Source organism: Cygnus olor, chromosome 8 (genome assembly GCF_009769625.2).
Source record: "Cygnus olor isolate bCygOlo1 chromosome 8, bCygOlo1.pri.v2, whole genome shotgun sequence".
Classification (NCBI taxonomy): domain Eukaryota; kingdom Metazoa; phylum Chordata; class Aves; order Anseriformes; family Anatidae; genus Cygnus; species Cygnus olor.
The window spans coordinates 12675884-12698584 of NC_049176.1; the positions used below are offsets into that span (position 1 = coordinate 12675884).

Genomic DNA, 22701 nt, shown 5'->3' on the forward strand with positions numbered 1-22701 from the left:
ATTTTTCTAAGGGGGCATGACTAGAAATTTTCATCTGAATTTTGTATTTCATTTTAACTTTTCTTAAATTTTTCTAAAAAAGTCTTTTTCTAAAAACTCCCATTGAGAGTTTTGAATTATTATTTTTATTATCATTTGAAATCAGAGGAGAAAAAAAATAAATTAAAAAAAGTTAATAATCAACAATTAAATCACCCCACTAAACTTTAGAAAAGCAGATGCACCTACCTTTTGTGTCCATAGCATGTCATTAAAAAAATAAATGCCATAATGACAGAGGCAAATGTGTCAGAACTACAGTGATTACATGTGAAAATTTATAGTCAGATTTATTTCCCCAGGCTTTTGTTTTAATCACTGCTAGAATAACATTTTAACAACACCAAAACAAATTATTCTCATAATATCGAAGCTATTGAGAATTTTGAGATCTCAACCCTGAAAAACTTGTAGTCAGTGAAAATCTGGTAAAAACCATGGTGAATCATGGAAATGAGAACTTCTACGATGGAATCTGCTGAAGTAGAATTACAGTCATGGGAGGTTATAAACCAGAATATTATATAGTTCAATAAAGTGAGAGGTAGACCCCTAACATTCAGCTCTTCCTACTTTGCTGAGTATTTTCATTTCATTAAAATAATCTGTTGACCAGAAAGTTAGAGTTTCACTATTAAAATCAGAAGAAATCAAAGTAATCTTTTGAGAGCAATGTTAACCGGGTTGTGCATTTTGTACAGTTTATGCTTTTTTGTCTAAATTATGCAAACAAAGCTTTTCAGGTACTAATTAAAAACAGGAAACAACAAAAATCAGTATGTGTATATAAATACATACGCATATACATTTTTTATACATATACGATATATGCAGTACAAAAAAGTGCATAGCATTGTTGTTGTTTTATTATTCACATTTCTTGACATTTTGTGATTTTAATCAATAAATCATAAAGACATTTCAGGCACCTTTTGGCAGCTGTTTGACAGGCAGAGATTTGTAAATTTGCTGGTTCATGTCACTCAGCTCATGGATCTCCTGAACAACTCATTTCAATAAACCATCTGTAAGTCTAATGAAGCGATAATTCACATTTGGCAGGTACATTGTATTTTGGGGCACATGGGGACTTCAGGGAGTTTTTTAATATTCAAGTTGTAATTCTTAAGTAATCATATTTTTGTATAAAATATATAAAGAAAAACAACAAGTAAAAGACGAGGCGCACTAAGAACTATGAACATAACGTGAACTTCCAATGAACTTCTGAACCCTCAGCTTGCTTTTTAGGGTTTGGCTATACATGTTCCCTCACATGTCCTTCCCACATCACTTAAGTATTTCAATATGTTCATAAAATGATCTTACTTGGATTATTTGAAACTTAGGACAAGCCCTTTTGCAGAATTAGTCAGCAAACTTTCAAGTCAATAGACAAAGTCCTGTGAAATTGCAAAGTTCTGAAAAACAGATCACCTCAGCTCTTTTTTTCTGAGACTTAAATAATGTTTTTATTATTATTATTATTATCATTTTAAAGTAAATAGTGTTACTACTGCCATCTCCAAAATACTCAGGGAAATGTGATTAAGACATAGGCTTGGCTTTTTTCTTTAATTTAATTTTTCTGTCTTCAATTATTAATTCTGCAGTCTCATTCCTTACTGACTGTACCAACCGAATCTCCTGTTCCCACCTGGGAACTTATAGAGCAGAAGAAATTTCAGATCAACCACATGGCACTTCCTTAATTTAATTCTTCCTCTTTTACACAAACAGATAAAAAAATTCTGTAGTGTTCTATGCATACAGTATATATATGCAGAATTTCTATAGAATGTGAGTGAACATAAAGTGCGTGCTTTACAATCTAAGGAATATGGATCAGGAACAAGACAAAGTAAAAGGCAGAGAAGAATCCAGCCATACTCTACTCCACTATTAAATTTGCTATCAGAAAATTCAAAATGCTTACATGTACTTTTACACTAATTTTGCAGACTATAACATTTAATCCTTAACATGCACTGTGTGGTTTTAAGTTCTTGTAGAACCTGCAGTGTAACATGAAAGTATGGGAGGTGTTTTTTCTAACCTGATGGTTCCCTTCCCACTGGTAGCAGCAGACTGCAATGCTGCATGTTGCACAATTTTGCGCTGCGCTGCCCTTTGACCTGAGATCTGTTAAATGGCTCCAAGAGGAGGAAGATGACCTGCTGAGCTTCCAAGGAGCACCAGGAGGGGTGGACTTGGAATCCAGGCCGGGAACAGATGGACTGGCAAAGCTACCCTGCCACAGGTGCGCTGGCATGCACTTCCAACACGATGCATCAAAAGCCTCTTTTAATTGGCATCACTTCTATGCTCTTTGCTGGGAAAGCTATACTGTCACAAATATTTTTTTTTCTGTTAAAATCTGTGTTCTCTGTAAAACACAGCTCGGTATAAAAGTGTCACGGGAAAAAAAATATAATCTGGCTATAGGCAAAAGTTTTCAGAAGGCCTAGCTGAGGTTTTGTGCATGATGAGTTGGCATCCAGCAGGGATCCTCTGCTTGGCCACTGCCTACAGACAGTAGTGCACCTCTGCTCAAAATTGCACCAGTGTTTGTGTGCAGATCCAGACTTAGGAAAGGTAATGTTCATTCTGCCCCGTAAAATACTGATGAATGTGTGCAAGAGCAAACAAAAAATCTCCTAGCTCTACCCACCCACAGATATCCCCAAGGGGAAAAACCCACACAGAATTAGTGCTGTTCCACTTGCTCGTCATCACATATAACTGATGCCAGTGAGTAGGTGATCTGAATTTTTCTGAGGTTACAGATTATGTTTTTCAAATAACACTACAATGGTATATATTCTGCCTGTCATAGGTATTTATTCCCCAAACCACAGCAGAGGAAGATGCTTATGTATGCACAAAAGAATCTAGTTCTTAATTTTACAAAAGTCCAAGTAAGTATCTTTAGTTCTGATTAAAGTACAAATTCTTGGTCCTCAGGCTTTTCTAATTTAAAAATCATCAGAAACAGCCTCTACTCCTCCATGGAATGGGTATATGTCAGAAGGGATATATGTCAAAAGAGGTATATTTAGCTAATAAAACCTGGCAGAAAACCACATTCATTTCACAAATCAAGGCTCTTTAATAACACAAGCATCGTTTGTATTGTTTTGCCTTTTTTCTCCCCCCCCCCCCCCCCCCCCCCCCCCTTTTAAATAAATAAAATAATGTCATTCAGCAAAGCTCAGATATCTGGCTGCTGAAGTACACTGAATTCCCTGGTATGCCCTATCAGGAGGGCCAGCTCCAAAGCCTGATTAAGTCAAGTGAAAAAGAGCTTTGTGTTTTTGCCTCTGCTTCCTTAGAGCTCATCACAAGACAATTCAGAACGATTTGGCAGTCCTTGCCCAGGAGACCAACAGCACTAAAGCAGCAGGATGGGATGGAAGAAGGTTTAGGTGCACTTTGAGCTAGACTGGCATAATGCTTACAAATACAGCAGCTTCAGCCATGCATTATTAGCCCTTACGGCAGGCACTACGCCCAATTCTACAAGTGCCTGTAGGTATCCAAATTCATCTTCACTTTACTAGCAATTTAAGACTTTGTGAATATTGTACCTACCATCTCACAACGTTTGGAACACACAGGCTCAGCTACCCGCTTTTTCTTTTCTTTTTTTTTTGAGCATCTTACAATACACAGATCACCGTCATTTATCTGAGGGTACTGCAGAACACAGAGCAGAGGTTCAGCAGCATGATGAAAATGCAAGACAGGTCACTCCATAACACCACGATACAGGACTACGCAGGGCGTGGAAATGAAGGAAAGGCACCAAGCCACAAGAACATGGTACAGGTCAGTAAAAGCACTCTTTTCCCAGGCATCACATTAAAATGACATTCTGGTGTCACACCACTGAGCAGGCATGCCCCAGGGCAGTAGCTCGGTTTATGGCACCCCAGAGCAGACCCAGCTAGGGCTAGTTGCCGACTTTCGGATTCTCTGCTATTTTGTGGCTTTGGGTGTGTTTTGTACAGCAGCAGCAATGATGAAGGCGTACTTCTGTGTACCATAAGATGCCATGCCAATTTCAGGCCATTTCACACACAGACATCAGTTGCTATGACAGATAAGAACATCTTTAACAATTTATTTCCCAGATAATTCCACACACGTATTTTAAACTTTTTTTACACGGTGTCACCTGCCTTGTCAAAACCAAATATAGAAACAGCAGAAAACTAAAATACATCAACACAGCTTAAATGCTATGAATGCTTAAAACAAACCTTTAATGTCACAAGTGTAAGATTTGAACTGCCGAGAATTAACGCACTTTCCATCAGCACCTAGAAGTAGACAGGGTATGCTGCTTGTCTGCAGTCATTGCAGAACTGAGAACAAAAGCATTCACAGCTTTAGAAAAGATTTGTTAGTAATGCAGACCTGGTCGCGACCCTTCGAGCTACTGAAGGAGTGGCACTGGCTCCCACCAGCAGGACCTGTGTTCAGCCCTCCCAGGCTACTGGGAAGAAGGAAGAGTCGGTGCTTAGGGTTGTGAGAAGCCAAAGAAAAAAAAGAAGAGACCTCTCACACCTCCGTTCAGCATAAAGAATCCTGGGGGGAAAGCAGGTTTGGGAGGAAAGATGGCAAATTCACAATGAATTAATTTCAAGAAAACGTGATCTCACCGCAAGCAGCCGAGGCACAAACAGGCGATGCCCCATCCCCAGAAGTTCCAGCACCCGACATGCATACTCATTCACCAGCTTGCTTCTCTCGTCATGCATGTCCTGTGACTTTTTGACAGGTGGTGTGAGCTTGGCAGCTGGGGTTTTGCAAGGTACCCCTTCTTCCATGAGCAGTAAGTAGTAAGTATCCAGAGTGAGAAGAACAGGCTTTTAACCACAATTTCAAAAAGTGCAGTGCTAGAAGAGCCAGCCTGAGCTCTTTGATATCGGTTCAGATGGGCGTCTACAGCACAGCAGACACTCTCAAAACAAGAAAAGCATCTTTGCTAAGAATCAAGGAAAAATATGATCCACTGTTCTGGCTCAGCCAGAGTCTGAAGTAGATTTGAAAAAGAAACCAAAGAAAACATGGATCTAAAATGTAGCTAAAAAGCAGGAAAATGGCAGAAAATGAGTGCAGGAAAGCTCTGACAGAAGAAAAGCAATGGAGAGCTCTCAGGGCTCAGCGTGTCTGAGACTGTGCGAGTGAGCAGACAGCAGCAGCAATAAGAGCAATAAAGCCAGGGCAGTTAGGAAGCTGCAAAGAGAAAAGGATGAGCTCATTGCAAGCTCAGATCCGTGACAAGCGTGGCGGCTGCTGCTGCTGCCTCTTGCTGTGCATCAGTAATGAAGGGGTAGGAGAGGAGGGGGCTGGGAGGGGGTGAATGAGCATGCAGCGTGCGTCTCGGGGGAGAATGCCGTAATAAGAAGCCAATAGTGAGCGGCTGGACGGATGAGCTCCCCCTCCCCGTCTACCTTACATCAATTCAACTGTGACGGGTTTTGCTGCTGGATCCCAGGCTCGTGTATATGAACCGTGTCCTCTAACGCTCGATGTTTAGGGAGAAATCAGCCTGCCAGGCAGTGGAATGACTTTTGGTCGATCTGCTTCTGAATAACGCAAGCACAGACAAAGTGCAATCCGGAGCTGGGCAGGTAGGGCAGGGACCCTCCTCCCTTCCAGGCTGCTGAACTGGAGAGGGGCAAGGACACCGCCGGGACTGCTGGCGAGGAGGGCAGCAGCCGGCTTCTGAAAAGCCAGGGAGACATAGCCTAGCCTGCGCAGGATCGAGTTAAATAATTTAAATAACGATCATTTCCAGCACTGTCTTCTCCAGAGGCGTTTCTAAACCTGGATACAATCAGTAGAGAGGGGATGATGTCAGCATGTGCATTTCAATTGGTTCTAGAAATTAACTGCACGTTTGTAAGGAAAACGCTGTGATGTCACACATTAAATTGCCTCGCATCTTCCCTGTGCGGGGAACAGGCCAGGTGCCTCTGCCATCTGGTTAAGGACAACGCAGTGGGCTATTACTGCGGTTCTGTATTTTAGAAAGCGTGTTTTTATGCTGCTTCCCTTTTGCACTGCCTAATTATAACCTGGGCTCTGTAACAGAACAATACACTTCTCCATCACAGCGGTGATATCGCACAGATTCCAACACAGAGAAAGGCGATAATTTAAAATACTGCAAGGAGATCTGGAGATCTAAAGCACAGTAATTGCAAACACTTCTGCAAATACATTATTTTTGATATAAAAGCCATTTGTCTACTGTGTCAAGAAAAATCATTTAAAATACTAATGTAAAGTAAAAATCAGTAGCTTGGGTTTGCTGAATTGAAATAAGAAAGATGTTCACACGTAGTTCAAATATGAACATTAATTTTAATATGCCATGAACAAGCATAAATAAAAACTGCAAAATGCAGAGAAAAATAAATTCATTTCATACAGTCTGATACAGCACCCACACTGGACTCCTTTCTAATACAAGCAAATTTTCTTGGAAGAAGAAGAAATGAAAAAAGGACGATATTATTGAAAATCTCCCCATGCACACAGGTCACCTTGGCTCAAGGAGACACGTGAAGCAGGTGGGAGAATGGATGCAGCAGAAAGAGCAGAAGTCACAGGTCAGAGACAACAGCTGACAACAACAAGGCCTCAGTGAACTCTCCTGGGGCAAAATGGGATTGAAGTTGACTAAAGCACCAGCAAATTTTGTGCAGTATTGAACGAGCTCTTTTACACAGGTTGTCACCTGAAAGCTGGTTGAAGAAGTACCGTGGGCTGTGAAACACTGCCTTGCAGAGGAAACCCTCCCAGATGGAGCAGAGCACAGAGCAGGACTGTGAAGAGAGAGGTGATGGCGCTTCTGTCCAGGCTGAGCTTGTGCTCTGTGCATAGGCAAGGACCACGATCAGTTATACATCACAGCTTGAAGTCTCACCTCACTGAACTATGTTTGTAGGGCAAAGGGGTTTAAAGAAAAGAAAGTAGATCTTCATTTTTTTTGGAATTTTTCAAGTGCTTACATCTAGCTTAAACACCTGCTGTCATGCATGATATTCAAGAGACATCCAGGTTCTATCCTCAATATGGGAATGAAAATATTACTCAAAATATTAAAAGGAAGAAATAAGAGCGTTCTGTTGTGTGCTTTGGGAAACAAGGAAGATACAGAAGTAAATGGAAGCACAGGGGTGAATGGGAAGAGTCCGTGGTGACCAAACACAACTTGTGGGCAGAGAATTCAGAGTGCTGTCCATATAGAAAGCCTTAATTTTTTTCTTGCATAAATCAAACTTAATAAGCTACTAGCTCTCATCTTTACAGAGTTTCACATTTGGTTCACTTTGGGTAAGGTCTGGGCTTATGAATAATGGAATGCAGTGATTATTAATTAAAGTCTTTAATTCTAGAAAGTTGTAATAGGATCCAATAGTTAGAGGCTAAAACCAGATGAATTCAGGTTAGAAATAAGGTTCAAATTTTTAGGAATGAGGAAAATTAACTACAGGACTAGCATCCCAAGGGATGTGGTCTACTACCGTCATTACAATTTTTACATCAGGCCTGGATTACTTGTTTAAAAAGAGGTCTCTAAAACCTGAAAAGTTCCAAAGCTTCACGAAAAAACTGAATTATCAGCTAAAATCCAACATCCAGTGTTTATTAGGTTTTTCAGCTCTCATTCTACAAAAACTTTGTGGCTTTCATTATTGTTGTTGTTGTGCCTCTTCTTTGGAAGAGAAGGTGGGGGGGAATATCAAAACAGTACGTGGGAAAAAATCATGCAAGTTCTTCACACAGCACAACAGTGATCTGTCATTTAGATTTGCACTTTGAGACTTTTTACACTCCCTGCCATTCTCAGATACTTCCACACCCTAATTGAACACTGCATCTTATTTTTATTCATGTCTGATGAGGAATTGTGATTTTCCTTTCACGTAGACTTCACTGCTCCTATCTGTGCCTTCAGCACTGCTCTTACCCCACCGTTAGCTTGCTGTCCTGTATTCTTCAGAAGGGCCTTACCAAAGTCAACTTAAAACCTGAAAATGGCCCAGAAGGCAGTAACTTGCACACAAAGTAGAATACCATACGCTAAACACCTATTATTTGAGCCTTGATTTCCATATTGTAGACTATCTGGTCTTTTAAGTACAATTCTCTGTTTCTGGCCTTCCTATCCATACCCCTGGCACTGGGTTATACACGCGTGTAAGTGCCATGGATTCCTTTCTCCCTTTCTGCTTCCCCTGCCCACACATTCTCCACATTCTCCCATAGGCCAGCCAAGTGTATCTTCCCTCTGTCCCCATCTTCCCTGCAAAAACACCACTAGTCCTACCTCCTATCCTGTGCTTTATGTTGACAAGAATATAAAATGTTTATGATAATGGGGTATGGTACTGAAAGGTCAGCACTGAGATACACTGAACATTTTCATAATTGCTATATCAATTGCTAATTGCCTATGTATGATAACATCTCTCTTTTCTATGTCAACTGTCAAAAAAAAAAGGAATTGGATTGCCTTTAACATTTTAGTGTTTAGTGTTTTAGTGGCAAAAATAACTGGCTTTGAAAAGCTAAATAGAATCTAAAACTAGGAGAATAAAATAGAAAGCTCTCTTTCAAGTTTATTTTTATAAAGAATAAGACAAATTCTGCACCAGAACAACTCTGAAAATCCATACCAATTACATCATGCCCACAATGAGAGCTTCAACTCTTATCAGAAATTACTTTGTCCTTTGTGTTCTCCAGGTCTAACCACAACTGTGTAATCTGAATTTAGTGACGTTTACATCTTTAACATTATTAGAGAGAACACAACAAAGTTAATTTTCAGAGCAGATTCCAACAGTGATCTGTGTTGGGGTCCATGCAGGTTAACCCGTTCTTAAATGGCTTGGAAAAGAGGGTGAATCTCGAGGTGACAATATTAGCAAATGTTACTAAATTATTCAGGGTTTTAAAGACACGGGATTACAGTAAAGAATTGCAGAAGGACTGTAAGAGACTGAATGACTGGGAAATAGTACGGTAAATTAAAAGTCAATGTAGACAAGTGTAAATTGATGCAAACAGGAAAAAAACTATCAATTTTACATATAAGTGATAGCTGACAATTGCTACTCAGAATGAATATAGTGGCAAGTGAAGATGGCAAATGAAGATAGTGGCAAGCGGTAATTTCAGCACCAGGCATGTGTTGAGTGACAAAAGGAGGCTTTATCCTCACGGATGTGACACTGGCTATTTGGGTTACAATGCAAGCCACATAGCTCCCTGAAGAAATATGTGTAACTTAACCACGAACTACAGAATCCAGTGCCTACAAGACTGAATCACTACTCTGGCTATCTTTGCTATGCCTGCTTCACATGAGCATAAATTTTTGTGCTATGCCTTTAACACAGAACAAGATTTCAGATCTGATTTTAAAGTTCTGGGTTGGCATTAAGTGGTAATGCAGGAGATAAATCACAGACAAAATCCAAGACAGATTAGGTCAAATGTCTATTCAAAGAAGTTAGTGCCTTGGAAGTGAAATAACAAAATTTATAATCTGTAACCTGTTAATTAAGAAGTGAAATGTAAATGTGTATTTTGGTACAGAATAATTTTATTCAAAATTTTTGCCCTTACTGAAGTCCTCCATACCGAAAGTGGTGAAACAGGATTTGCGGATCACACTGGTTAATCATGAATATTATTCCATACAAACATATGAGAACAATACAATCCTAATGGTAATCAGATAAAGTAGATTCTTCTAGAAATAAGGAATACAACGTCAACACAGGAAACACAACGCAACCTCTCTCAAAGATCCAGTCATTCACATCCAAACAGACGAACACAGATTTGAGCAGATGCAGAAGACCACTACTAAGATGTTCAAGAGTTCAATAATACCAAGAATACTGATTTGTTTAGTAAAGAATATGATTGATAGCTATAAATACTTGAAGGTGATAAACACCAGCATGTCTCTGCAAGAGGGTTATTTAAGATAAAGGATACCGTTGATCTAAGATCAGGGAAGTGTAAAAAGCTCAGTAGTAAGTTTAGACTGGAACAAGAGTAATGTTCCAGAAAAAAAAAAAATGCAAAAAGCAAAAAATGGCCTTCCACCAACAATATTGCTGCTGTTACTAGCTTATGAAATGGCTGCCATGTCACGTAATGGTGCGATTCAGCAGAGAAGCATTTCTTTGGCCCAGAAGGTCCTTTACAGTCCAGATGCAGAATAATATAAATTTCTTACTATTTTCTACGCATTTCAATTTGAATATCATGTACTTTACCAATGAAAACCATGTCTTTAGTCTGGCATTAAGCTATGCATTTTTAATGGTTACACGGATGAAAGCGCTGTTTCAAAAACCTAGCCATTGAGTGTTGTTACGAGCCACAAGCTAGGAGCTGAGCATCCCCTAGAAAGAACGTTAGGACGTAGACTTATCTTAAAAACCTGTGGTTCCTTCTTATGTTTCCAGTTAATGAAACTTCCTTTCCTTGTCAGTAGGTAGTAACCTAATGTAGAGCCTGATTTTTCCACATCACATATTTTAATACTTGCCTCATTTTGCTAATTCGAAACTAAAGAATGCATTTTGCTTTTTATTTTTTTCCCGAGGTAGCAAGATCAGAAACATAAGTTTATGGAAATAATTACAGAAACACAGAAACATGCAAATATGAAACAAAGCTTATTGCTTTTTTCTTTTTTCTTTTTTCTTTTCTTTCTTGCCATATGTGAAGATTTTCATGTTTATTTTGTATTTTCCAACAAGCAAACTAACTAGCTGATGACAAAAGAGACCTGAAAATATGCTGGCATTGGAATGGTTCATTTTGCTCTGTCACTCTCAGCTACCAGTCTTAATGGGGATTTTGCAAGTGAAAATACCAATACAATGTTGCTTGCTGACTTGTTCTGAACCACACTTGTCTACGCTGCCTTTCTCAACACTAGGGCTCTTCTCACACCCCAGCGCTTCATCATGTTTTCTGATGCTCAGCAAATGAAAAGCAAGGGATGTCTATGCTATTAGCTCAGCTCGCTGAATGTTAATTCAGGTGCAGTCTCAACATGACGTAACAGAATGATTAATGTCAAATTGCAAAATGCTGCCACCAGCTGGATAGCGTGACTGGTGAGCACACCGATGAGCAGCGCCTGCTGAAGCGACATGCATTGGAAAACATAGCATTGGGATGCTACACAAAAACAAGACTCTGTTTTTACTTCGATAAATCAGATTAATGCCCTATTACAAATGATGGCCTCCGTGGCTATAGAGCTTTAATCTGCTAGCTGCTCATTGCTGCAAACATACTCAGAATGTGGGAGGCAGAAAGGGAAAGGATTCCCCTTGTGTCTTAAATACGTGTTTATTTTCTGCAGCGAGATGCCGCGGGTAATTGGTCACAGAAGTAGTACTGTCGTTTCAAAACCAACAGCCACTCAATTTAAATACAAGCAGCTGGTTGTAACAATGAGAAACTGCATTGACTAAGAGGAAGATCAATCTAAAAGCTTTCTGTTGTTATTTAGTGAGGGATTGAGAAGCACACACTTCACAAAAATGTGAGAAAATTGGCATTTGCAGAGTAAAGACTCAGACATTCCACTGATGAATGATTTCTTCCAAACTGAAACTAATATAAGAGACTGAGGATGAGAACATAATAGCTCTGTTTTAACATAGAACAAATCCTTACAAATTGTTTTCACCTGCTTCAGAATCAGCAAGAAGCACGCCCTTAGAAACTCACAGCTTTTAAAGCTGTTGTTCTGCAGCACTTGTATTCACATTCTTCAACTTAAAAAGACCAGTAAAATAAAGCACATTGTCTCTAATGGTTAAGAGAGGTTATGAACACATCTGAACAGGAAAAAATTATTTCAGCTCTCCAGGTATGGAATTATTTTACCCCCTAACAGAACAGCAATTCCTGCTTGAGAGCAAATCATAATGTTAATTTTATGATAGACAATCACCAGCCCTGTGTTAGTACCACTATGGAAATGTGCTTTGATGTGAGCGCTTCTGATTTAGAATCCTAGCCTACTTAGCTGTATCTTCTTCATAGTTGTTTTTGGCTGTGATACAGAAATAGTTTCTCAGGATAATACTTCCCTTACCATTTAGAGCCCATTATTACCAGAAGAGGCAGATAGAGAATCCTGCATAAGCACAAGAAGAATCCCTACAAGCAGAATTAGAAAACAACTCTTAAAACTCCTTAGCCTAGAAAATAGTTTTATAATAACACGAACAAAATACTTCCTTGAATTTTCCTCTCCTGGAAAGGCCAAAGAGAAATGTTCAACTGGAAAAACAGTGTACTGTGGAACGTACATAAAATAAAAAGACTGAGCATTTTCTGTTAAAAGAAATTGGGTTTGAAAAATAAATTTGCAGTATGACTTGTCTGAGTTAAGGATTTTAGTCCTTTCTAACCCTCATCACATTTTCTAAAGAATTGTTCTGACCACTGGGTGTACACCCACAGTCTCAAAGCCAGGCTGCATAACTGCATAACTGCACAACTTGTGAACGCTGATGTAAGTTAATTTTGAGCTGTCTCGCTGGCATCAAAAGGACCAGTGGTTTACCTAGAAGTTGGTGGGGTTTTTGTGCTTTAGGTAAACTCTGTTCACCTAAACCAAAGCTAGAAGTTACCCATTTCATAAAAGGCTTCCATTCCTCTCTTGGCATTACAAATACATTTAATACCAAATAATATTCAAGTACTTTTCTTGCGTATTGATATGAAAGAACCCAGCCACAAAAGAAATACGTTGTGAAGTGAATCATAATTGTTTTCTAAATAGTAATTGCACATAAGACACTTAAATCCTGAGACTGCACTCCTTGTTCCTGGAACTTTGGAACATGATTAAGTTTAATAAAAACAAATCTACCATAAGTATAATTCTGAAGACATCTCTACCTGTGATATTTCTCCTCTACTCCCTCCCCCAGAAATCCCACCATTATCATTCCCTTTCAACATGATACATTCAGCTGGAGAAAACATTCCATACAGTTGAATAAAAAAGCTTCTAATCAATGGCTTACCTTTAAGAGAGCCAAGGCTACATGAAAGATTATGTTCATACCCTGAAAAATAAGAAGAAAGAGATTTCAATCATTCCCCATATACAAATCTCTTTTCCCTATCACTTATCATTATGTAGCATCTTTAACGAGATACTGCAAATCCCTAGGAAATGCCTCTCTTTTCTCTGCTGCACTTCGAAGTTCATCGTTAAAACCCCAAGGCCCAGCTTCTAAACTCCCGGCTGGGGAAAATAAAGGCTCTTGGGAGCTTTTGGAACCTCACTCTGTAATTAGCCAGGTGCCTTGCATATCACAGGACATCCCTCCAGATTTTCGGTTCCTCCCAATATTTTTCATGAACAGTGCAGAATATTGTCATAAGCAGGTTCTCAAGAAAATGTAATAAGCGTTCTAGATGATAAGATTTTTGCCTAGTAACTGGAAGCCAGGATTAATCATGTAAAATCTTTCACACAAACTGTTAAAGCAACAACAAAAAAACACAAGTACAAAATACACCTGGTAATAGCCTAAGTCAAAACCATTTCATAGGTCAGCAAATCAATATCTGCATCAAATAGTCTGCTTTCTGGTTCACAAAAGCTGGAAACACATGTATACAGAAATCCATTCGGTAAATGATACAATGGCAATGTCCAATCACTTAAAAATCAAAGAAAGTACACAGCACTTCATTTACTGACTACAGAGGGGTGAAAAAGACTACATTTCCACTTGTTTTACACAAAAATCTGAAATACCATTCCTCCGCTATTTTTCAGCATCTTTTTATTTTGACAACCGAGAGCCTGAGATTTTCTCAAGGGCCAGGGGAGCACACACACTGAAGGATGCCCCTTTAGAGCAGCTTAGCTGAAAGTGCTCCTGGGGTCCAGATGTACAGCCGGCCAAGGGCCAGCAGCCCCACTGCTGTGTACACCCCCCTCTGTCTGGCAGTGGCAGCTGTGCCTACCTACCTGGGTTACTTAACTTTATAAATAGCTTCAAGATCATCCAAATATGAAAAATACCACATGCAATTCTTATTTGCTGTGTTATCATAGAACCTTAGAAACATTAAGGTTGGAAAAGGCCTCCAAGATCATCAGGTCCAACCATCCCCCTACTACCAATGTCACCCACTAAACCATGTCCCTAAGCACCACGTCCAGCCTCTCCTTAATCATTCCCAGTGATGGTGACTCCACCACCTCCCTGGGCAACCTGTCCCAATGCCTGACTGCTCTTTCTGAGGAGAAATGCCTCCTCATTTCCAACCTGAACCTCCACTGCTGCAACTTGAGGCCATTCCCTCTTCTCCTATCACTAGTTACCTGTGAGAAGAGGCCGACCCCCAGCTCCCCACACCTTCCTTTCGAGTAGTTGTAGAGAGCAATAAGGTCTCCCCTGAGCCTCCTCTTCTCCAGACTAAACAACCCCAGTTCCCTCAGCCGCCCCTCACAGAACTTGTGTTCCAGGCCCTTCACCAGCTTCGTAGCCCTTCTCTGGACACGCTCCAGGGCCTTGATGTCCTTCTTGTAGTGAGGGGCCCAAAGCTGAACACAGCACTCGAGGTGCGGCCTCACCAGAGCAGAGTACAGGGGGACGATCACCTCCCTGGTCCTGCTGGCTGCAGTATTCCTGATACAAAACCAGGATGCCACTGGCCTTCTTGGCCACCTGGGCACACTGCTGGCTTATGTTCAGGTGAGCATCCACCAACACCCCCAGATCCTCTTTCCTCTGCACAACTTTCAGCCACTCTGCCCCAAGCCTGTAGCGCTGCATGGGGTTGTTGTGGCCAAAGCACAGGACCTGGCACTGAGCCATGTTGAACCTCATCCCATTGGCCTCATGTCCTTTGTGTTCAGACTGCTGTATATTGCAGTATATCCTGGATTATATTTTATATATCTTCTTGCCTGCTTCTTTAATGGAAAGAGAAATCTTTCTTTGTAACATCTTTCAGAGTAGATATCTAAAAATGTCTTAACAGATTTGCACGCAAGTGATACTGTCATCATATACATACAGTGCCTTGAACGGATTTTACCATTAATTAGTCTTCGAAATGCTACTACATCAGACATAATGAATATTGCAACACAATGAATGACTTTGCAATTTGATGCATCATCATTATGATAACAAACTGGCTTTTTCCACTAGAGGTCACAATTGCAGCAGGACTGAACCAAAAAAGCATTCATAGGAAACTTTTTTCCAAAGGGGATAACAAATGTTTCAAATACAATAGTTATTTTGCTCTTTATACTTCATTTTAATAGAAAAAATGTCTGGCTGTGAATTTCAGTCATGACACTGTTAACACAAGAGCACCAGCAGCAGTGAATTAAGTTCACAGCACTCCCACTTTTATTTCAAATATCCACTTGAAGCCATCACTTCATTGTACACAGTCATGACACATTAACAACTATTATTTACTAACAGAGAGGATTCAATATGAGCATTCAATGTATAAATGAGAGTCACAACCACAAGCTATCACAAACATTGTTTTCTTTCTAACTAACTGGTTGATCAGATTTTGTTATTTTATGACTAGGTGCAACGTATAGCTGTTGGATTACTGAGGAATTCATGTCCTGTGTATTTTCTGGCACTAGCAAGAAAAACAAAAAGAAAGAAAAAGAAAACCAAACCAGTCTTCATTTATTTTTTAAATATTTTTTTCTGACTTGCCCGAAACTCACATTGTTCATGAACTCAAACTGATCACACTCCTTCCTGTTTCTCCTCATGATCACTCTTTGTATGGAGAACAAATGTGGCAGAAATGGGTTTCCTCCTGTCTTGAGCATCCCCAGCTCTTTTTCCTGCCCCACGAGGCACCAGGTGGCTCTCAGACTCCCTAATGTTACATTAGATGTTCAACACACAAACACCCAAAAATGAGAAAGCCAAAAGACTTAAGACGTTCACACAGAACTGCATTGGCACCCCATTACTCCTGAGGCCAGAAAGCAATCTGCACCTTTCCCTTTCCTCCACAGGAGAGGTAACTCCCACACCAAGCCAATATTGCAGAGCAAAGGCAGCAAGTGGTACAGGCAATGGCAGCTCCATGCTGACCAGCTTGGACTTTCTGCACCTGAAGGATGAATACTCACTGACAGCTGGGTGAATTGGAGGTGGCATCTGTCAACCCTCAGGAAGGCTTCTGCTCAGGTGTTTGGATTTCCAGCACAATGCTTTACATTTCCAGTGCAGCACCTTACCCACCCATTTTAAAAACTCATTGTGTAACCACTGATCCGCATACTTGAATTACTTTTTCCTAGTGCATGGAAGACTGTTCTGATATAGCCAAGTTTAATGATTATGATTACGAAAAAGGAGGCTAGCTCAGCTCATTTTTTCCACAATCTCTTATTTAAAACTACTTCTTCATTTACAACACACTGATTTATAATATTCAGCTTAAACTCCTCCATCTATTTTAGAAGCAGAAGTACCAAAAATACCAATCTGTACCAGACATATAAATCATTGCTAGCAATATCCCTCCAGCAATTTTATAATGGAAAAATGAAAGTACATACAAATCATCCACAACTGGGGAAGAAGAGTGAGCCCATATTAAATAAGCTTTAGATAGTTACTCTTTAAAACCAACGGTCCTATGTTTAACCCATTTTGAAGTAAATGCTTTAATTTCATGAAGATCTCATCTTAATATTAAAAACATCCTTGCAAACGTGAAAGTTGTCAATAATTACCTAAACACTCACTTGTTTAACATGCAACAGCCAAAATTAAAAATATTCAGGATTCTAAACCGGAACTGTTATTAGAGCACAGGAACGGTTGGGGGCCTATCATTGTGTCATATCATTCCTCATGCAGCCATTCTCTTCTTTCCCAGCCCGAGGGGTTCACTGATGCTGCGCACGTGCTGGAGGGGTGTACAGTGTGCAGCTTCAGACATGAAGCCCATGGGCAACAGCCCCAGGAACACAGTGTGTGGATATGCTCCCCCACAGCACTTTTAGTTAGCATTTTGCAGAAGGCCCAGCAGCTCCTACGACAGCCTGTCTAGAGGCTTATCTGTCCAGTCAAGCATCTGCACAGTATCTTCTTTCTTCCAACAGGTGTTATTTATGAACCCTCTTAAGCTTGTGTAGAGGCCTCAAGCACTTTCACGGATATCTTTATGCTCAGGACTTCTGAAGAATGAACAAACCCATCCCAAAGCAGACAACTCTCTGCTATTCTGCAGTCAAGGAGGTAAGAGAAATGGAAATGTTCCCTGTCCTGACCCTTGTGCTATCTTACAACCTTCTAAGGCTCATGCTTATCATGCACCCGTTTGTTTGAATTTATGTCAAAAGACTGTACTTTCCATCAGGTTCTAGCTAATTCTCATGAGCAAAACCCTGAAACCGTATCTCCCAAGACTCTAAAAATGGAATGCTTCAACTGCATGATACACGTACGCTGACATTAAGGCTGGCTTAAAATAAGTGGAAATCTTACTATGTTAACTTTCTTCTAGTGAGAGGTTTTCCCCATTCCCTAACGCCCTCTGCAGCCGTGACTCCCTGTGCAGACAGAAGCCCTCCTCGAGGTGCCCTCAGTTAGACTTCCTGTGTGCTTTGAAATGAGGTGACTTTTGCGAAGGCCTCAAAGAGGATTGGAAACAAGGAGTAACAAACAAAAATGGCAAAGAGCCTATTAAAGTGGTCTTATTTGGTGTGATTTGCAACAGAGAGGGTGCTAGTGGCTTCCTGTAGAAGCGAGGAGGCACAGCTATCCATCTGACCTAGCAAAACTGCCAAGTGACAGGAAAAAAGGGTGTTGAGGGAGCAGCAAACTCACACAGGCCAAACCTCACTGGCCTAGTCTAGGAGACAGAAGAGTTAGGCCAAACAATTTAATCACACAGTATCTAGACAACATTTGCCCAGGGGACTTTGGAATTTATCATGCATTTTAAAGCTTTGCTTAGCTGACAGAAGCCTATTGGGCAGTTAGGCTACATCAAATACTAGCAACAACCCCTCTCCAGCCCAGATCATCTGACAGACCTTCCTCTGGTTACAGGGCAGCACCCCCGCATCACTTCCACAAATAAAAGGAAGTGAATCTCTTCAAAGAATGTATGAGAAATTCATTTAACATGAGCGCCCTTATCTGTGGCTTTGTTCCTAGATATGAGTGACATGTAGCGGGAAGTAGGGAAGATATCGATACAACATTCCCTGAAGCTCCACACCAAGTGAAGAAGAATGTACAAGCACTTAAGGATGGGCTGAGAAGTCTCAAGACTCACATGACATGTCATCAAGAACCAGTTAACCTGATCTAGTTTTCTAATAACTGAATTTTCCTTTTTTTTTTAAAAAAAAAAAAAAAGAGAGAGAGAGAGATTAGCTATTCCACTGAAGTTCATTTGACATTGTTTCATTATTTGAAAGTGTTTCATAATGATGTGTTTGACTGCACACTCTTTCAAACGAGCTGTAGAGGGTAATTGGGGTTACAAACTCTAAAGGAGAATTAAAATTCTATTTATGTTTTGGATTGCTTTCAGCAAAACATGTGTTTGGCAACTAATATGTTGAGAATACACAATACATTTTAGGAATGTCACAAATATATTTACTTTGCTGACACCATAAATACATGCTCTGAAGCTCAAATTTCTCTTTGTAAGTAATGCAGACTTGGAGCACACTCTGCAGGGATCTGCATGTTAATTTAAATCTTTTACTTAGATGCATAGGCTCGTGCATTTATTCAAGTTCAGCAACAAGGCAACTAAAGAAAAGAAAGGCCAACTTACTCAAATAAGGCACTAGATAAAAGGGATAGTTCTTGCTACAAAGATTGTCTGCGCTTGTGCACAGCTCATACACATGTGCATTTGTGTTCAGTCATGGTTATTGCTTTAGCTACTAACATACCCTCTGAATTATTAGCTCTTGCTAACCTAGCAGATCATGGACACATACAAAAAGAATTGCTAAATTCCACTGGAAAATTACTTCACAATTCTTGCTCTAGTAGGCCAAAAGAAACTTAATTTTCAAATTCTGGATTGATTTCATAGAACTAAAAGCTACAAAAATATGATCTTATTATTGTGTAAAATATCAAGGTTTATATAAGCAACAGACAGCTTTCTTACTAAACAGCTATCTCGGAGAAAAGAAATATTGCAGAGATCTTTCTGCTAAAGTATGAGGTATAGTTGACTTTGCAAACTGGTTTTCCTGCAGTGCACCCATATATATTGCTCCAACAATAACTCACAGCAGGAAATGCTATAAACATGTAAAAGAAGGAAAGAAAATGCACATTTCTCCATCCTGATACTACAATGCTGTGAATAATACACAAACCCAATTAAAACCAGTTGACTGAATTATTAGATAAGCAGGTACCATGGAGATAATTAAAAATGGTACCATGGGATTCAGTATTCATTGTGCTATTTTTCTGTATTTTACAGCATGAAAAGGCATGTGAGTAATACTACCAGGAAACCATAAAAGTAAGATTTTGCATTAAATTTTCTTTGGCTGGTTGCTTCTAACAGAAATGAATGTGATTTAGGAGTGCTAGTAAATATTTAGATGCTTTGGATGACTTTCACATAATTTGCTTCTAAGATGTTGCTAAGGCTGGATGAAGGTCAAGAGTGCTATGAGATTAGCCCTTTTTCTATCCAGCTTCTGTGACTGTTTTCAAAGAACAAACATTACAGCCATGGGATTTTAAGTCATTTCTACATATCAAATTGCTCCCTGACATCTGGCGTTTCTGCAGTGGCATGCTCCTACTTCACTGGCAGCTGGTTATGGGCTGGCAGCATGCCTTCTCCATTTGCTTGACCAAGCCATCTACTAACATCAGGTCCTGGCTCTTCTGGTTTTCAGAGGTTTAAATCAGATGGCCTTCTGACATTCCTTTCCCTCTTTCTTAACCTGATTAATACAGGGACAGAGAAAGGAGCCTGAATCCACATCAGGGGATGGAAAAAGAGACCTCAGATCTCTGTAGACAGACAGGTCCTCCGGCTCTCACAGGGAAACAGGGGATGACCATTAGACACACTGAGAGGAGCAGAAATCTTCCAGACCCCGAGTTTCTTTAGAAGAGACAAGATGAGGGGTTCAGAACACCTATTGAGACATGCCTCCTTCCCCTCTGCATGTTCCCCCAGTCACACAACATAAGGAAAATGTGTGCCCCCGTGCCATCTGATCTCTTTCCCAACATTTGTTATTCATGATGTCCCTTTCCCTGTGACAACACAGCCCTGGCCCTTGCCTTTGCCTTCATTGCCCCTCTCCAACATGAACCTGAATGCAAAGTTCACTTTCTGATTTTATGTATTTCGTCAAAAAATCCAGCACTGCCACAAGTTCCAAGTACAAAGTGACAGAATGTGTTTGGGCAGAGGCAGGCTGCACCACCCTGTCTTTTAAAAACAGTCCCCAGATTAGCTTAGCTTCCTGGATTTGTTCACAGAATATCACTCTCCTATTTGTGATCCTTTCCTTCAGTTACTTCTGAAGTGCTTTTCAGTACTGCCAAAGCTGCCTAGAATATGCTGCTATTCAAATACAGCAGATGGCACTGGTGTTAAGCAAGCGTTATGGAAATTAACTGTATTCCTAGAAAAATCAACCAAGTGAACATCAACTAGTAAGTGGCTAAAATATTTCAGTAGCGATGGGGAAAATAATTCAGAGACATATTGTGATACAACATGAGCTGTCTCACCCCAGTAAGGCACAACTAGGTCATTCACTTGGATCCCTCATCTTCAGCAACTTTTCACCTGCATCTCAGAACAGAAGCAGCCCCAATGTTTTGGGTTCACAACATTTATCAACATCACCAAAAAGGTACCTTCTGTTCACATAAGTTATCTTGAATTGCAGATTGCTGTGAGGCAGCTTTTTTCTTTGCTCATGCTGAGCATTTATCACCAGCCTTGTTATTTTGGGGATAAACAAGCTGCAGCTATGAATGGAAGACACATAAATTATGGATGCTCACAGGAACAGCTGGACAACACAGTGTAAAGGGTTGTGTTAAATCTTGTGGCTCTCCAAGAACCTCTTGAATGTGCTCTATTAAAATACTCTTTTCCTCAATCCACACTTGAATTCTTATAAAATCTGTATAGCTTTAAAAGTTAATAGAACATCTTGTGTTCCCTGTGGCAATATAGAACATTTTGTTTTATACCTCCAATATTTCTGCTTTTGATTGAAATTTTATATCCCAACACCCAATGCTTCTTATGGCCTTCAGTCAGAAAATAAATTTAAAATCTTTATTATAATAATCTGAACATTTTAAACACACACATACAAGAACTTCAAAAAGTTGCTCATCCATAAAACACCCAATCAAATACTACATCCTTTTTTCATTCTTTTTAGTTTATCTTCTAGTACTGAAAAATAACACAGCAGTAGTCATCAGACAAATTAAGCTAAAATTTCTTTTAGCATGGATTTACTTAATTCACCTAAATACATAAAAGCAAAGCATCCAGGGCCAGAAAACCTGAGCTAACCATACTGCACACCCTAGGTTTTTGCAATGAAGATGATGATAACAGCTGATATGTCAGCAGATGCTTCTCGATGCAGAAAAGTCATTTCTATTCCCCAGATAATCAACTTAAAATTCCTTACCTTTTTCTAGGTTATGGATCACCTTAATTTTCTAGCATCCTTTTGCCTCACAACATTTAAAGTAACAACTGTTTTAGGAGATAAGAGACTCTCCACAAGCTGTATGTATAGGTACATGTCATACTTTGATTTAAGAACACTGCACAAATGTAGCTATGTTTTTGTAACGTTATTCTGGGACACGCTCCTTAAAGACAACATTTCAGACACTAATAGTCTTGGTATATGCCATTTTAAAAATAAAGACTTTTATATAGCAACTTGTGCCTCACTGTGTGGAAGGCCTTAAATCAACTAACTCATGCATGCTTTCTTCCTCAGCATAGCAAGCCCCTAAGGTAGCACACCAGTGTTACCCAAGTGGACACACACGTTCAAATCCGAGTCTCTTCCATCTGCAGCCTGAGACACAGCCCACTCTCCTTCATCTTAAGCCACTTAAAACCCAACTGTAACAGCCTCAGAAAGAAATCCTTTCCAGTCTCTTTGCAAGAAGGAGCAGTGGCTGATAAAGACTTCCAAAAGGAGACTTGGCTCCCCAGCAGCCATAACGCAAGGAGCACCGGGCAGGAGGAAGGACGCAGTCTGCATGCCAGTCACATTGTCTGCATTCATAAGAAGGAAAACAAACAACTCCCCCCCAGCCTCTTCCAGCTCACACATATGACATTGACTTTACTTTTGTAAATAGCACGGGAATAATGCAGGAAGTTTCAGCACAGATCTATATCTACTCATTACTTAAGTCTTGTTTTTAATGTGTTTTTACTGAAATAGATTTGATTTTTAGCAAGCCCTGTCAGCTGTGTTGTAAGGTTTATTAAAACTGTCACAGCTTGAAGGGTTAACAAACGCAAACAACATGACAATGATCGTTAATTTCAAAAATTTTCCAAATCTTT

At 39.9% G+C, this 22701-nt stretch overlaps 1 protein-coding gene across 20 annotated transcripts in view; it reads right to left on the minus strand.

Annotated features, from left to right (window-relative positions):
• The window catches only part of RABGAP1L (RAB GTPase activating protein 1 like), a 250803-nt gene that overhangs the window by 67220 nt on the left and 160882 nt on the right, over window positions 1-22701 (minus strand). For 19 of the 20 annotated variants that reach the window (XM_040565580.1, XM_040565585.1, XM_040565577.1 and 16 more), the window contains one exon: window positions 13137-13178. In XM_040565580.1, the coding sequence (XP_040421514.1) occupies window positions 13137-13178 (42 nt within the window). Of the gene's footprint in view, window positions 1-4703; window positions 5316-13136; window positions 13179-22701 lie in introns of those variants that run through there. The other variant, XM_040565596.1, reaches the window with a different exon arrangement.